An 18,168-nucleotide genomic window follows, 5' to 3' on the forward strand; every position below is an offset into this window, starting at 1 on the left:
GAGGGGGAAGACCCGTTATATTACAATATAGATCTTGTATCGAACTGATTGTTTTGACTGTGCACTGCCATTTTGTATGAAGCAAATGCAAGTGATATGAGAGAGAGAATCTGATTGGTCAGTGGACGTTCATAGAAGAGGACATAACTCGTAATAGCCACTGGAGGCGATACAACCGAGCCTGGAAATTCCATCCTAGTTCGGCAAGGGAGGAAACTGGACATTTAAAGTCAGTTAACACCCTTGCCTCAGGAAGATGGTCAGTGTGGGGGTGGTGAAAATACAATAATTAATTTATTTGGCCTAAGCAGGTTTTAAAAAGAAGTAAGATTGAACCTATTTAACAAGCAATGGGCAAGCAATGAGCAAGCAATGGGCAATGATACGAGTGAGTGGGTATACTGGCCACTTGTGCAGTACTTCAGTGATATCATGGAGAAAGCTCAAGAACAAATATGGAGTGGTCACTCACGACCTGCACAACAGAAAATGTTAACATTATGAGGAACACATTAATGAGTGAATGAGTTTGGTTTAATGCCACTTTGAACAATATTTCAGTAATATCACGGAATGTCACTGGCCTGTCAGCTTAATGTGAGAGGAAAGCCAAAAGCGACACAGATCATTCATTGACTTTTACCACTTCAGATAAAAACCAATGTGTACGTATATGGTATTGACCAAACCAGATCTATATCAAGGGGAGTCTTGGAATTAAACCCACAAGCCGATCATAGCATGACTAAGGGAGGCAACTCAGCATAATGCTACACTAGCCAAACATACCACTAAATGGATGTAAAGTATAGGAATATGGTATGCAGAGGTCAGTCTTATGAAAATGTAAATTTGAAAATAAAACATTGGTGTGTTGACTGTTTTAAAAAGAATTCAGGATATGTAGAATACGAGATCAGTGAACACATGTGGAGTACGGACCTAAATTCAAAAGTCATATTTTTGTTTATTTACCATGTTAATAACATGGCAAATAAACACATTTTGCCATTAGGCCACACTTGTTTTATTTTTTGTTTCACATGCCCGCCGCCCCTACTAAAAAGCTGCCTGACTAAGAAATAAATTAAACATAAAAATATTTATTTTTATTGTGTTCTGCAAGTAATATAGACCCACTTATACAATACAAGATATATATAAATTCTGTGTCTACATCACCATCAGTGATTCAAGAGGCCAGCTGCAGTTTTAATTTCAAGGCAGAATGAGTTTCATGTGAATAAATATATGATTGACATTTACTTTTAGCTATATTTTAACCGACCTCGTGTGGAAAAGATGGAATAAACCCGTGAAACATAAAATTTAAAAAATGTGGCCTAAAGAACAAATATTTGATCAACTTAATCAATGTTAAAGAGTTCCTGTTACCATAAGTACAAAAAAATAGCACTAAGAAATAGGGCTGGAACGATACACCAACTGTGCGATCCAATACGTATCACGATACCTTACTCACAAGCATGCGCTCTTGTCTGTGGTGTGTAAGCCATCTTTTTCATAGACAGGGTGGTCTAATACCTGGCACACTGATGATTTACAGTTGGCAGTGTCAAGTATGGCACAACAAATGAAAATATGCATGTTTTTACTATTAACTTGCACAACTGATTAGTGTTAAGTGGAACTGTTAATTAGTGTTTAGTTATTAAAGCAAACATTTAAGGTCAGAATCGATTTTTTTTACTTCGTGTGCGACTGTGATTGATACTTGTATCGAGAAGTATAAAATTGCGATCCACCGATGCATTGGTGTATCGTCCCAGCACTACTAAGAAATAACCCTGGCCACAAAAACATTGTCTTGACATGCACAGGTTCTCCTACTAAGGCAAAGAAAATGTGTGATCATCTAGAAATGATTCAGTTCCCATTTGAGGTTTGCTTTTCGAGAATGAGATCCATGTATGCTACTTCTATGAGATCACTCTCCTTAATCCCTAGCTTGGTCATGAGGTCATTGGCGATCTCCTGGCCTTCGTCCAAAGCCTGTCCAGGCTTCATCTGAACCTGCAACAACGACAACGAGGAAGAAGCTGGTGACTCATGACGTTGTTACTGTGCATCACTACATCAACAAAGTAACCACATCCCCCCCTAAAGACCCGTGAAGATCCGGCTAGAGAATGGGTCTTCGGCAACCCATGCTTGCCATAAAAGGCGACTATGCTTGTCGTAAAAGGCGACTAACGGGATAAGGTGGTCAGACTCGCTGTCCTGGGTTGATGCATGTCATCATATCTCAAATGAGTTGATCAATTCTCATGATGTCAATCACTGGACTGTCTGTTCCAGACTCGATTATTTACAGACCACCGTCATATAGCTGGAATATTGCTGGATGCTGTGTTTAACAACAAACAAACAAACATTCACCCTAAAACGGTAATTCTTTCCAAGGCTAACAACCCAGGAAGGATTCTGGGATAGAATTGGTCCCCAGCATCTTATGCTTGTTGTAAAAGGGACCAATGGAGTGGGTGGACAGACTCGGTGATTGGGTTGGCTGCATCATCTACCCCAGTGGATTGATGCTCATAATTTTAATCACTGGATTGTCTAGTCCAGATTCAATTATTTACAGGCCGCCATCATAGAGCTGGAATATTGCTGAGAAAATGCTGAGTGCGGCATTAAGCAACCAAATAATCAGCAACAAAACAGAGCTAACTGCTCAAACACTTTCAGTACTATTTAGCATCCTCTTGCATCCTAACTACCTTCTAGATCAAACTTTAAAAATACAAACCCGTGATATACCAAACTCATTCATTGATTTCAAATTTAAATACATATTGCTACACAGGTAACTTTAATAATTTGATGGGAGAAAGTTTTATATGTGGTAAAATAATGGCAGATTTAATTTCTTTCTTCCTTTTGCACTTCAAATCACCAAAATAATGACGTGGTGCATTGAAGAAATCACTGGTGGACCATGGGATCAGAGTTAAAAAATAGGTCAATGTGATATTTTAGGGCTATTTTATGAGAAAATCTCACATGGTACTGAGGGCTCTCGCTAACATGCTACCTCGTTTGGGGGGATTTATAGTCCTTTCTATATCAGTATAAAGCGGAATGGACTATAGGTCCCCCAAGTGGTGGTAGGACCCCACAGCTGGGATGGTCCGGGTCCACGACCCCAGGACTTACACATCCCAGGATAATCCATCAGGGTCCACGACCCCAGGACTTACACATCCCAGGATAATCCATCAGGGTCCACGAACCCAGGACTTACACATCCCAGGATAATCCGTCCGGGTCCACGAACCCAGGACTTACACATCCCAGGATAATCCATCCGGGTCCACGAACCCAGGACTTACACATCCCAGGATAATCCGTCCGGGTCCACGAACCCAGGACTTACACATCCCAGGATAATCCATCCGGGTCCACGAACCCAGGACTTACACATCCCAGGATAATCCGTCCGGGTCCACGAACCCAGGACTTACACATCCCAGGATAATCCATCAGGGTCCACGAACCCAGGACTTACACATCCCAGGATAATCCGTCCGGGTCCACGAACCCAGGACTTACACATCCCAGGATAATCCGTCAGGGTCCACGAACCCAGGACTTACACATCCCAGGATAATCCGTCAGGATCCACGAACCAAGGACTTACACAACCCAGGATAATCCATTCGGGTCCATGAACCCAGGACTTACACATCCCAGGATAATCCGTCCGGGTCCACGAACCCAGGACTTACACATCCCAGGATAATCCATCCGGGTCCACGAACCCAGGACTTACACATCCCAGGATAATCCGTCCGGGTCCACGAACCCAGGACTTACACATCCCAGGATAATCCGTCAGGATCCACGAACCAAGGACTTACACAACCCAGGATAATCCATTCGGGTCCATGAACCCAGGACTTACACATCCCAGGATAATCCGTCAGGATCCACGAACCAAGGACTTACACAACCCAGGATAATCCATTCGGGTCCATGAACCCAGGACTTACACATCCCAGGATAATCCGTCCGGGTCCACGAACCCAGGACTTACACATCCCAGGATAATCCATCCGGGTCCACGAACCCAGGACTTACACATCCCAGGATAATCCATCCGGGTCCTCGAACCCAGGACTTACACATCCCAGGATAATCCATCAGGGTCCATGAACCCAGGACTTACACATCCCAGGGATAATCCATCAGGGTCCATGAACCCAGGAGGTACACATCCCAGGATAATCCATTCGGGTCCATGAACCCAGGACTTACACATCCCAGGATAATCCGTCCGGGTCCACGAACCCAGGACTTACACATCCCAGGATAATCCATCCGGGTCCACGAACCCAGGACTTACACATCCCAGGATAATCCATCCGGGTCCTCGAACCCAGGACTTACACATCCCAGGATAATCCATCAGGGTCCATGAACCCAGGACTTACACATCCCAGGGATAATCCATCAGGGTCCATGAACCCAGGAGGTACACATCCCAGGATAATCCATCCAGGTCCACGAACCCAGGACTTACACATCCCAGGATAATCCATCCGGGTCCACGAACCCAGGACAAATAACATATCCCACTGGACCATCCGGGTCCACGACCCAGGGCAACATGGCTCGATGCTTTGGGTTCATGGTTCATGACCTCTGCACAGTTCATGACCTCTGCATGGTTCATGACCTCTGCACGGTTCATGACCGCTGCATTATTATTCTACAGAGTCATCCCCCTATCACCAACGTAGTTCCTGTTACTAAATATTTATATGTATTACCGTGTTATGTTGATACGGCACATATATAGTGTTTTAAGTATACCCTCCGTGACGGGCAATGCAATTAAAGCTCTAAATCATGCTGTCTAGTACCCTACTCTAGGGCTGGGACGGGTAACTCGGGTACAAGGGTCGGGTGGGTACTGAGTAGGACCCAGGTACCCACAGGAACACCCAGACCAGTGGTTAATCACGTGATATATTGTTTAATGACCAAAATGATCTAAAACTCTATGGTTACACTATAAGTAACTAATGTTTACATTCCTTCTAACTTTATATGTTTGATTAAAGATAAAACTTCAGTCAACTTCAGTTTATGCATGACCAGATTGTTTTTATTCGTGTATCTAAATACATTTTGTCAGGGCTACGGTCAAACTATTCCCAGTCGGACATTTGGACCTATCTCTTGAGACCTACAGGGGGTACCCGGGTAGGGTCGGGTAATAGGGGTGTGGGTACCCGGGTAGTAAATTTGGACTCATCCCAGCCCTAACCTACTGTATTATTTAAGTTACATCTGTGCAGAATTAAGTTTGTTTTCTCCAGTTCAATCTCTGACACCAAATTTAAACTTGTGTACGAGTTCAAAAAGCGCCCCCTTTAGTTCGGGGCACTTAATCTGTGAATATAAAACTTCACAAATGAAGTGTGAATGTCTTTTTAACATCACAGTGTGCATATTCCAGCAGTATTGGCTATACCAGTGACCGATAACACGAGCACAAACCCATGCTGTGTGGGCCTCATGGCACACAATAAGCCAAATCTTCTTCCCAGAAGCCTAACTGTGTTGTTAAATCAAGACCATCATGCATTTGGTGAGTGAGTGAGTGAGTATTGTTTTACACCGCTTTTAGCAATATTCCAGCAATATCATGGTGGAGGTCACCAGAAATAGGCCAATTATGGGAATCGAACCCGGGTCTTTGGCGTGACGAGCGAACACTGTAACCACAAGGCTACTCCACTGCCCCTACATGCATTCAAAAATAATTAACAATTATAATATAATTCATTATACAAAAAAAATCATTCTTTTGTTCCCTATACATTATCAAACAGGTAAATTCCTGGGTTTTTTTCTAAATAAACCCAAGTCCCGCCAGGACTAAAATGAGTTGTCAGCAAGTATCATCTCACCTCTAACTCCATGAAGTCTCCAAGACCCTCGACACTGTCCACGTGAACCCTCGTCTGACCCACCATGTACAGATAACGCGTCTTCTTCACACTTCCCTTGATACCATATGCCATCTCTAGCGTCATCTTAAAGGTAAAACATGGCTTACACAACCAACACAACTGTGTTTTCCTGTTTTTACCCACTGCATAAATGACAAATCTTTATAAAACCTTAGTTTACCTCAGTTCTTGCTGGTTTGAAGTACATGTACTACTCACGAGTGAGTGAGTGAGTGAGTGAGTGAGTGAGTGAGTGAGTGAGTGAGTGAGTGAGTGAGTGAGTGAGTGAGTGAGTGAGTGAGTGAGTGAGTGAGTGCTTGTTTGTTTGTTTGTTTGTTTGTTGTTAATGCCACACTCAGCAATATTCCAGCTATATGACAGCGGTCTGTAAATAATCGATCTAACCCATTCAGCCACCGAGGCTTCGCTGACTTTGTGTGCTGGCGATTAGGTGCCTCACTCTGGCAGTGTGGGTTCGAAACCCCGACGGGACTCAACCCCAAAAAGTACAAGAATCTGTACTTTACTAAGAAAGTGTTATCCCAAATATAATATTCGTTACATTTGACCACTTTCTAAATGGCATTGTGTGTTCGTAAAATAATGTCGCCTAACTAAACACGTTAGAAAGGAAGAACATACAAACTGTTTGTAGCAGTAAGTCAGTATATCTAATGTGTTTACATTATAGCATGTTCCACCAGAGGGCTATGTACACAGTTGTTATAGCTAGTTGTTGTACCAGCACTGTACTGTAGATCATTGGGAGTTATTCCCCTTTAGTTAATTAAACATGGCTATAAACCAGACATGTGCTTTTGACTCACTAGAAAGTTGAACCTCCTAAACAGAAGTTCCAGAAGTCAATAATACTATTACACTGTTACCTTCAGGTTTTCTGCATCGTCAGTGACACTGACATGATAGTTGGAGACCTTTGGTCCGGTTTGATCGCTGCGTTTGTAGTAGATCAGCTGGGCCTTAGCATCCTGCCAGTCATGGAAACAGGGAATAACAAGACACTGTGACAAATCGACAAACACAAATAATGTTTTTGTGTTGTTTGTTGTTTACAGCAGTCAATATTCCAGCTACATGTCAGCTTGTAACTAAAGTTTGTTGGTTGGTTTGTTGTTTAATGCCGCACTCAGCAATATTCCAGCTACATGACGGCTGTCTGTAAATAATCGAGTCTGGACCAGACAATCCTGTGATTCATATCATGAGCATCAATCCACGCAATTGAGATCGATGACATGCATCAACCAAGTCAGCAAGCCTGACCACCCAATCCCGTTAGTCGCTTTTTACGACGAGCATAGTCACCTTTTACGGCAAGCATGGGTTACTGAAGACCTATTCTACCCCGGAATCTTCACGGGTATGTAACTAAAGCCTCGGCCAGCGGTCGGTTGTATGATCATTGTTAGGGTACAATATATACAAAACATCAACGTCAGAGCATAAGCAGTAAAAGGCAAAATAGTGATGAAAATTATATAAATGGATCACTGAAAATCAGTGATGACACCAGGTGTTCACGAAAAGGGTAAGCATGTCCTGCTCTACTGGTAACACCCGCCACTCACACAATTTGCATAAAAGAGTAACTTTGCATACAGCATACTCCTGCCATACGACAGCAGGCTATAAACAATCGAGTCTGGACCAGACAATCTGGTGATAGTAAGTCTGGACTTGACAATCAAGTGACAGGATAGAACGTTTACTGACGAAAAAAAATATGTTAACTTTTGAATTACGTCTGCTGCGTACAAGTACAGAAAAAAGACTTTAGAAGTTTGTTCCTTTTGAAACACAGCGAGGGCAGACCCATTCTGCCATAAGCGTTGCCCCCCAATCCCCATGTGCACCCCCACTCCCCCCCCCCCCCCCCGATTCCTATGTGTATCGGTTCCCATGACACGCAGGGGGAACTGGAAATGTTGCTAAAGAGTGAGTATGGATTTACGCCTCTTTATAGCAATATTCTGGTAATATCACAGTGTTTGTTTCCTTGTTGTCGCACTCAGAAATATTCCAGCTATACGATGGTGGTCTGTAAATAATCGAGTCTGGACCTGACATTCCAGTGATTGACATCATGAGCATTGATCTACACGATTGGGATACGATGACATGCATCAACCAAGTCAGCAAGTCTGGCCACCAGATCCTGTTAGTCGCCTCTTACGACAAGCTGTGTAACAGCGACCTATAGATAGTCGAACGTGGACCTGACAAACCATTGGTTATATATAAAGAGCAACGTTCCAAATATGGATTGCTGAAGAGCTATTCTCTACCCAGATCTTCACAGGGACAATATCACAGATGGGGGCACCAGAAATGGGCTTCACACACTGTACCCATAGTGGGAATCGAACTGGGTCTTCGGCGTGAAGAGTGAACGTCTTAACCACTAGGCTACCCCACCCCCCTGTGATAGGTAAGGTGAAAGGGGTTTAACATTGCGTTCATGATTACTGCACTTATATAGTGATGTGCGTGTGTGTGTCTCTCTGCTTATACTAGTCCAGACAAATGCAGGTTTTATAGTGCTAGCCCACTGAGATACCATGCCGCAGGTTAACATAGATATCCATGGATACCCTGCTGGATACTGACTGTGAGACGACCAGTCTTTGTTTTATTTCATTAATGCCGAGCGCAAGGCTGGGTAACAACAAGTGCCAGCTTTTATATCTTTCGGTATGATGCTGCTGGGGACTGGACCACCGGGGCTCTCCGGACAGACACTCACTACACTACCCCATGGAGACAATCTCTGAATGTGACAACTTTTAGCTTGAATATTTTCCTCAGTACTAAGACCTCAAGATGATTCAGCTGAAACTTGAGACGGCACGTGAACGTCAAGTACTGGGGACATGGCCAATTGTTACAATCATAAAAGAACAAGATAATTTGATTGGATGTCTGATCTTAGCACTGTATCGTACTAACAAAACTCATAACAAGGTATGTTTGTGGGTCCAGACTATTTACAATAAAACAGAGATATCATACCCTGGATAATCGAGGATGAGATATTGCTGACTTGTGTACATCATCCCAAGCCAAGGTAGTTAACTAACAGTAAAAGTCCAGTTTCCACCCTTGCCGAACTAGACTCGAATTTCTAGGCTCGATCATCGCGCCACCAGTGGCTATTACGAGTTATGTCCCTTCTATGTCCTTCCTATTGACCAATCAGATTCCACTTCACATATCACTTGCATTTGCTTCAAACAAAATGGCAGTTCCCAGTCAAGACGATCTGATCGATAATCAATATCTATATTGTAATAAAATGGGTCGTACTTCGCAAAGTGCATCAATCACGTAAGCACCTCAATTAAAAACATGAAAAGGTTTGGAAAACATCTGTCAACGTCGCGTTTGCAAATACACATGCAGTACACATGCTTTGCAAATCCTGCAATCAAGCGCATTTTACAAGGCATTTTATGAACCGGATGTCGATTTCGTTACACGATTTTGATTGGACTATGCATAGACTCATTAGGTCAGCCAAGATAGAACTCCATAATTCCAGGCTAGTTCAGCAAGGGTGGAAACTTTTATAGTCAGTTTTTAACTCCCTTGCCTCGGGAAGATAAGAGATATGATATCCTGGACAATCGAGATATTGCAGACTGGTGTAAAACCTCACTCCCTTCTTCCCTTCCTCACTCACTCACCTGACTCTGGCGCAGCTTCAGCCGACCAGCAGGTGTGACGAAGAACGTGTCCTCCTGTTTCAGCGTGGTACAACCAGCATCACTCAGTTTCTCTGCAGTTTTTCGCAGAGCTTGGATGTCAGAGATGTAAGCCTTGATCTCAACGTTGACTGGCATTGTTGACTTTGTTCTGTGGAAGTGAAAGAAGCATTGATTACAAAGTCAACCAACCAACTGAAGCCATGCACATACATCCTGGACGATGCATGGTACTATATCTCCCTTGTATTATGATTTATTACTTGCCCGTGAAGAGATCACCCGTTTAATAAACATGCAGCTGTATTACACATTGTGTAATACCAAAACGCGTGCTTCTGTACTCTCGGAACACGTTTCACGAACAGATATTGAAAGCTCTCAACATCCCTTGGCTTATTCAACGATATTGCGTGTGGAGTTGATAGATCACTGAGAGGAGCTTATGCACACTCGATGACCCCAGCAACCTTGTTGCTAGGCTGACGTCACATGGCATTGTTTCACCGATGGATCTTGCAACAAAATTCCACAAATTACGTCATCGGGTATTGTGACGTTATTGTAAACTTTGAGGTGCAAGGCCCGTTCCACAAGGCGATCTATTGTAGCGCAACGACAGTCGTAAGTCTTAGTTAAAGTATGTGAGTTGCGATAGTCTTAGCCCTACGATAATTTTGTGAATTCTAAAGGTGGACCGTTGTATGGGTATTAAATTCCTACGTTTCAACTTTTGACGTGTTTGAAGAATTATTCTGTTAAACTCAATTGGAATATGCAGTGGATCGTGTAGGTGTCAGCCTATTCATACTCAATATATAATTCAAAAAACGTTATAAATGGCAAGTAATAAATAAAATACTAAAGTCGCTCCCGTGTAAAACCAATTTTATGAAACTCGTGAATAGTTGTGGTATCTGACTCGCTTTCGCTCGTCAGTGCCACAACTATTCACTCGTTTCATAAAATTGGTATTACACGGGAGCTCGTTTAGTATTCTATATATATACCCTGGAACTACCTATTACTATAGCTTCATTTAAAGCCCTATTTGAATACCACAACACTGAAAGTAGTTGAACCATCTAATTACTCTGAGGAGCGAGATTCATTTCTTGTCTAAGGAACTGGTAACTTATTACAGGGGAAGGGGCCTGATGAGATTGGCCGACCACCAGGTGAGGTGAAATGGGGTTTTACATCCCGGGGTGGTGATGTCAGGTGAGGTGAAATGGGGTTTTACGTCAGGTGGTGATGTCAGGTGAGGTGAAATGGGGTTTTACGTCAGGTGGTGATGTCAAGTGAGGTGAAATGGGGTTTTATGTCAGGTTTCGGTGATGTCAGGTGAGGTGAAATGGGGTTTAATGTCAGGTTTTGGTGATGTCAGGTGAGGTGAAATGGGGTTTTACGTCAGGTTTCGGTGATGTCAGGTGAGGTGAAATGGGGTTTTATGACAGGTTTTGGTGATGTCAGGTGAGGTGAAATGGGGTTTTACGTCAGGTTTCAGTGATGTCAAATGAGGTTAAATGGGGTTTTACGTCAGGTTTCAGTGATGTCAGGTGAGGTGAAATGGGGTTTTACATCAGGTTTCAGTGATGTCAGGTGAGGTGAAATGGGGTTTTCCTTCATGTTTCGGTGATGGCAGGTGAGGTGAAATGGGGTTTTCCTTCATGTTTCGGTGATGTCAGGTGAGGTGAAATGGGGTTTACGTCAGGTAGTGAAGTCAGGTGAGGTGAAATGGGGTTTTAAGTCAGGTTTCTGTGATGTCAGGTGAGGTGAAATGGGGTTTTACATCAGGTGAGGTGAAATGGGTTTTAACATCACATTGTCATGTCAGGTGAGGTGAAATGGGGTTTTATGTCAGGTTTCGGCAATGTCAGATGAGGTGAAATGGGGTTTTACATCAAATGGTGGTAATGTGAAATCTAAAACTAAAAGCTATGGTGGCAAAAAGGTCCAGGGCATTTATTATTATAGAATGGAGACATAATATTTACAGTTTCCATCCGATTAAGTCAGCATTAACAGATCCATTTTGTTGGGGGCACGGGTGGCCCAGTCGTCTAAGGCGCCGCGATTCGCTGTGCAGAGTTGCGTCCCCTGGACACGCCAGAAACCTATGATTGTGAGTTCGAATCCCGGTTCACCCCTATTATGTTTCTAGGTTTGTCAGCACCATACCCGTGCTCGTGGGTTTCACAGAAGTGGTAAACGTCTAAGACCTGCATCACTTCCGGCTTTCCTCCCACATTAAGCTGACACGCCGTGATATAACTGTAATAATGTTAAAAGCGGCGTTAAACCCAACTCACTCACTCACTCACTCTATTTTGTTAGCTTGTCTATATATATTTTTATTGTTCTAATTCATCAGAGAGAAAGTGGTTGGGCAAATACAAATAATATTTTACTTCCTCTTTATAAATATGCTGATTGTTACTTTAGGACCCGGTCAGTCGAATCTGTAAACTAAGGTTGTCTGAAAGCATCACCCAAGTGAGTGAGTGAGTGAGTTTGGTTTAACACCGCTTTTAACAGTATTCCAGTTATATCACGGCGTGTCAGCTTAATGTGGGAGGAAAGCCCGAAGTGATGCAGGTCTCAGATGTTTATCACTTCGGTGAAACCCACGAGCACGGGTATGGTGCTGACAAACCTAGAAACATAATCGGGGCAAACAGGGATTCGAACCAACAATCATAGGTTTCTGGCGTGCCCAAGGGATGCAACTCTGCACAGCAAATCGCGGCCCCTTAGACGACTGGGCCACCCGTGCCCCCGCATCACCCGAGAATTAATAAGGTGTATAATTGATTAATAATGCATCCACATGTACACTGGAAAAGAGTCGCTACATATACAATGAAACTTGTTAATATAACCCATAAGGAAAAAATTATATTATATTTGCACATGTACATATTAGCAATTCTCAATGCTGATCGGTTGCAGCCTTATTACGCTACAGTGCTACATTGTTGAGAAAAATACCATATGACATCATCCATTGTTCATGACGTCACAAACTGATTACATTACGATATCGGAACAAAAGGCTGCCTTCAGTGACGTTTCTCTTTGGCGTTGACATTTCATACATTTTATATAATTTTCTTTCTCAAATTAACAATGAGTAATATAAAGAACAATCTACTCGACACTCAGAATTACGGATTATCAGTTGATCGTGAATGAATGGTGAAAGTTCCTCACCAAAGGCTTCAGATTAACGCCATTCATTCGTTGGGACAGAGAATCCATAATTCCTCGTTGCTCGTGGTTAGAGGTATTCTCTTAATCCATCTCTGTGAATGTACCCACATTAACAGCGTTCCTTTGCTACAAACCCCTGGGAAAAAGTGAAGCACCTTCCCTCTTTATTATTCCCCACCTCCATGTATCATTGGAAACCAATGCCTGAAGAAATATTGATAATGTGAGTGAGTGTAGTTTGGTTTTACGCCGCTTTTAGCAATATTCCAGCAATATCACGGCGGGGGACACCAGAAATGGGCTTCACACATTGTACCCATGTCGGGAATCGAACCCGGGTCTTCGGCGTGACGAGCGAACGCTTTAACCACTAGGCTACCCGACCCCCCCCAAATATTGATAACAAAACATAAGAATACATTCTGAAGTATTATCTTTAGTTTCAGGATATTTCTCCAAAGGGTCAACATTTTGACGTTTAAGACTGTGTACCGAGGGGATTAGGTGGCGTTGTCACTTGACAGTATGCTTTATAAACATGTATACTACTCAAAAGAAGTTAAGGAACACCTGATTCTTTCATATTGCTATAGTTAATCGGTCACATAACTATAATACATTGTAATATGAAAGAATCGCCTGTTCTTTAACTTCTTTTGAGTAGTACATTTCAATAAAACAAAAACATTTGTTCGGGTAAAGGTCTAGATAATGTACTTAGCGGCATGCATGAGACTGTGGCTGGATTCGTACAAGTCTTTGACTCAGACTTCAAGGTCACAAACCTGTTTTCAAGGACACCGTTCTGAAAGTTCAGATGAAACTTAATCAGCGAAATCATTCAAGCTTCACATTTTCCTCAACTGTCCCCTGATACCTTCCTCACTGTACAGGGCCAAGCTGCTCAGTGACAGGTCACCAGGAAGGAAACATGAACAAAACTAGGAAATTGGTTCCTGTTTTTAAAAATGCCAACACTTTTCAAAGATTGTTAGTACAATTCCGGCACTATTCAAGGATTGTTAGTACAATTCCTGTCCTTTCCAAGGATTGTTAGTACAATTCCGGCACTATTCAAGGATTGTTAGTACAATTCCAGTCCTTTCCAAGGATTGTTAGTACAATTCCTGTCCTTTCCAAGGATTGTTAGTACAATTCCAGCACTATTCAAGGATTGTTAGTACAATTCCTGTCCTTTCCAAGGATTGTTAGTACAATTCCAGCACTATTCAAGGATTGTTAGTACAATTCCAGTCCTTTCCAAGGATTGTTAGTACAATTCCAGCACTATTCAAGGATTGTTAGTACAATTCCAGTCCTTTCCAAGGATTGTTAGTACAATTCCAGCACTATTCAAGGATTGTTAGTACAATTCCTGTCCTTTCCAAGGATTGTTAGTACAATTCCAGCACTATTCAAGGATTGTTAGTACAATTCCAGTCCTTTCCAAGGATTGTTAGTACAATTCCAGCACTATTCAAGGATTGTTAGTACAATTCCTGTCCTTTCCAAGGATTGTTAGTACAATTCCAGCACTATTCAAGGATTGTTAGTACAATTCCAGTCCTTTCCAAGGATTGTTAGTACAATTCCAGCACTATTCAAGGATTGTTAGTACAATTCCTGTCCTTTCCAAGGATTGTTAGTACAATTCCAGCACTATTCAAGGATTGTTAGTACAATTCCAGTCCTTTCCAAGGATTGTTAGTACAATTCCAGCACTATTCAAGGATTGTTAGTACAATTCCTGTCCTTTCCAAGGATTGTTAGTACAATTCCAGCACTATTCAAGGATTGTTAGTACAATTCCAGCACTATTCAAGGATTGTTAGTACAATTCCAGTCCTTTCCAAGGATTGTTAGTACAATTCCAGCACTATTCAAGGATTGTTGGTACAATAGCAACACTTTACAAGGACTGTCAGTATAATTCCAGCACTTTTCAAGGACTGTTAGAACAATTCCAACACTTTTCATGGACTGTCAGTACAAGTACAGCACTTTTCATGGACCATCAGTACAATTCCAACACTTTTCAAGGACTGTTAGTACAATTCCAACACTTTTCATGGACCGTCAGTACAATTGCTGTATTTTTCAAGGACTGTCAGTACAATTCCAGCACATTTCAAGGATTGTCAGTACAATTGCAGCACTTTTCAAGAATTGTCAATACAATATTGAAGCACCTTTTAAGGTGTGTAGGTACAATTCCAGCACCTTTCAAGGACTGTCAGTACAATTCCAGCACCTTTCAAGGCCTGTCAGTACAATTCCTGTTCTTTTCAAGGAATGTCACTACAATTGCAACACATTTCAAGGATTGTCACTACAATTGCAACACATTTCAAGGAATGTCACTACAATTCCAGCACCTTTCAAGGACTGTCAGTACAATTGCAGTACTTTTCATGGTCTGTCGGTACAATTGCAATACTTTTCAAGGTCTGTCAATACAATATTGAAGCACTTTTCAAGGTCTGTCAGTACAATTGCAGTACTTCTAAAGGATTGTCAATACAATATTGAAGCACCTTTGAAGGACTGTCAGTACAATTGCAGTACTTTTCAAGGTCTGTCGGTACAATTGCAGCACCTTTAAGGTGTGTAGGTACAATTCCAGTACTTTTCAAGGACTGTCAGTACAATTCCAGCACCTTTCAAGGTCTGTCAGTACAATTGCAGTACTTTTCAAGGATTATCAATACAGTATCGAAGCACCTTTCAAGGGTTGTTACTGCAACTCAAGACTTAGTAAACTAGTAAAACGTAACTACTTTTCATTTAACAGGGTTAATTTCAAGCACTTGTCCACTTTGTATGTGCGAGGCATTGTGTATACAAATCTAAGGTACCAGGAACTGATAAACTGATTGTGAATGTGAGTGTTTGACTGACGAACTTCAATTAAACTTTGAAGGCCATCAAATGAGCCTGGGCCAAGAAGCCTTTTATTAACTATGGTCTGCCTCAGTTTGCCACACTCAGCACTTTTCCAGCTATAGAACAGTGGCCTGTAAATAATAAAGTCTGGACCAGACAGGCCAGCGATTGATATGGTGAGCAACGATCCCCGCTGTCGGAGTATGATAACACACAATCAACCAATTTAAGTGAGTGAGTGAGTGAGTGAGTATGGTTTTACGCCGCTTTTAGCAATATTCCAGCAATATCACGGCGGGGGACACCAGAAATGGGCTTCACACATTGTACCCATGTTGGGAATCGAACCCGGGTCTTCGGTGTGACGAGCGAACACTTTAACCACTAGGCTACCCGACCGCCCCCAACCAATTTAAGACACCGAGCCTGACCAAATAGGTCAGCTCTCACCACCCTTTCTTTCAGAACCTTTCATGCATCTTCCCGAGGCAAGCGAGTTAACTGACTATAAAGGTCCAGTTTCCACCCTTGCCGAACTAAGCTGGTATTATGGAGTTACATTTAGGCTGGACTAACGAGTCTATGCATAGTCCAATCACAATTGTAAACTGTCACGCAGATTTCAGTCGATTGCAGGATTTGCAAAGCATGTGCACTGCAAACTATTTGTCAACAAATATTTTCCAAATCTCTTCATGTTCTAACCAAGGTGCTTACGTGATTTGATGAACTTGGCAATGTAAGACCCATTTTATCACAATATAGATCCTGATTATCGATCAGATCGTCTTGACTGGGCGCCGCCATTTTGTTTGAAGCAAATGCAAGTTATATGAGAGGTGGAATCTGATTGGTCCGTTTGAGAGGCATTGAAGGGATGTAACTCGTAATAGCCACTGGTGGTGCTACGATCGAGCCCAGGAATTCCAGCCTAGTTCGGCAAGAGTGGAAACTGGACTTTTATAGTCAGTTAACTCACTTGCCTCGGGAAGACACCTTTCATGTTAGCTGCACTATTTAGAGATGTGGCAATGCATTTGAGAAATGCATTGTGGGTAATTAGCAGAGGTGGATCCAGAATTTTTGAACAGGGGGATGCACATAAGACCAAAATTAAGCCACAAATCTACTTGACCCGAGGACAGGGGCATGCCCAGTCGGTATTTTATCAGTTTATCGTACACTGTTCTCTATCTATATTGCAGGGATAATTCTAGGGTGGGGCCTTGTGCTTTTAGCCCCAAAATTTGAAAAAAGGACCTCATTTTCAAATACAATGGGGCATTTTAACCTTGCGCTGTATAGCCATACCTCTGGAATATTTAAAATTTTCACATAAAGGGCCCATGTCAGAAAATTCCTTGAGTGAACCCTGATATTGTGGTGCAGTTTGTTGACAATTTTTATTTCATAAAGTTCAGAAGTATACTTTGGGGGAGAAGCTATCATGGATTTATTTACGACATAGTTTATCACAAAATTTTCAAAATCAAGGTACACTTAGATATGGTCTGGTTACAAAACAATACGTCAGGGAACATTTTGATGGTAAACCGACTGAGAGTCACCGTATTAGCATTACTCGTCATGACATGCAAGTTGCATGAATACTCTATTACTCAATACCACAACCATCAGTCTTGTGGTCTCTATTGAAATTGCAAGGATCATTTAACCTATTTTTTTTATGTAGAAAGACACTCTCAAGTACATTGGCAACTTGTCAAAATCTGGTTGAAAATCTGAGGCATTTGTCCTCTGTCAGTTCCTGACTGACTCATGAATTATTATAAAAGGAAATACAGAAGGTTACACTACATTTAGTGTTATAGCCATAAACTGATGTTAGATCTTAATAGGAATGAGCCAAATGTGTCACAATTGGATTGACAGTTTTGGCTGCCATTAATGAAAGCTATTAGGCCTATCGGTCATGTGAATGACTTAATCATCCTCTTGTCTTCAGAAAAAGTTGTTAATTTGTTCGGTAACATGCAGTTTAAAAATACTATAATGGAATAAACCTGTCAATGTTTTGTAATTATTATGCAAGCAGTAAGATCTATTCTTATTGAACACCCCATGCAATCATTATAACTACATAGGTAATATCTTGAAGAGGCCTCCCACAGGTTTTACTAAATGACATCCACAGTAAGATGATATCTATGCTATGGCCGATTATGCACAATCACCTGATGCTTATTTGACGTGCCACATTCAGAAAACATTTACTAAGCCTAACTCTACTCAATATCATAATTTTAAATGTCAAAGAATACAAACTGTAAATAATGCACCTAAAATTTCCACTCTCGTGCTAAAAAAGTTCTCAGATGTATATTTCTTGATGACAGTATTCCTAC

At 41.9% G+C, this 18,168-nt stretch overlaps 1 protein-coding gene across 3 annotated transcripts; it reads right to left on the minus strand.

The window, feature by feature from the left end:
• Positions 1–1,094: 1,094 nt before the first annotated feature.
• On the minus strand, positions 1,095–18,163 carry LOC124135483. Of its 3 annotated transcripts, none has more exons than XM_046500862.2 (5): positions 18,103–18,163; positions 9,689–9,857; positions 6,872–6,973; positions 5,943–6,068; positions 1,095–2,034 (listed from the first exon to the last, which is right to left on the minus strand). In XM_046500862.2, exons 2-5 carry the CDS (start codon positions 9,842–9,844, stop codon positions 1,888–1,890), a joined length of 531 nt encoding a protein of 176 aa, XP_046356818.2. In that variant the 5' UTR covers positions 9,845–9,857; positions 18,103–18,163; the 3' UTR covers positions 1,095–1,887. The 3 variants fall into 3 exon arrangements, with proteins under 3 accessions (XP_046356818.2, XP_046356819.2, XP_046356817.2); XM_046500863.2 differs by having other exon boundaries at positions 18,089–18,149; XM_046500861.2 differs by having other exon boundaries at positions 17,998–18,133.
• Between the last annotated feature and the right edge of the window lie 5 nt (positions 18,164–18,168).

The sequence above is a fragment of the Haliotis rufescens genome, unplaced genomic scaffold (genome assembly GCF_023055435.1).
Source record: "Haliotis rufescens isolate VD_foot unplaced genomic scaffold, xgHalRufe1.0.p SCAF_6, whole genome shotgun sequence".
NCBI classification, from domain to species: domain Eukaryota; kingdom Metazoa; phylum Mollusca; class Gastropoda; order Lepetellida; family Haliotidae; genus Haliotis; species Haliotis rufescens.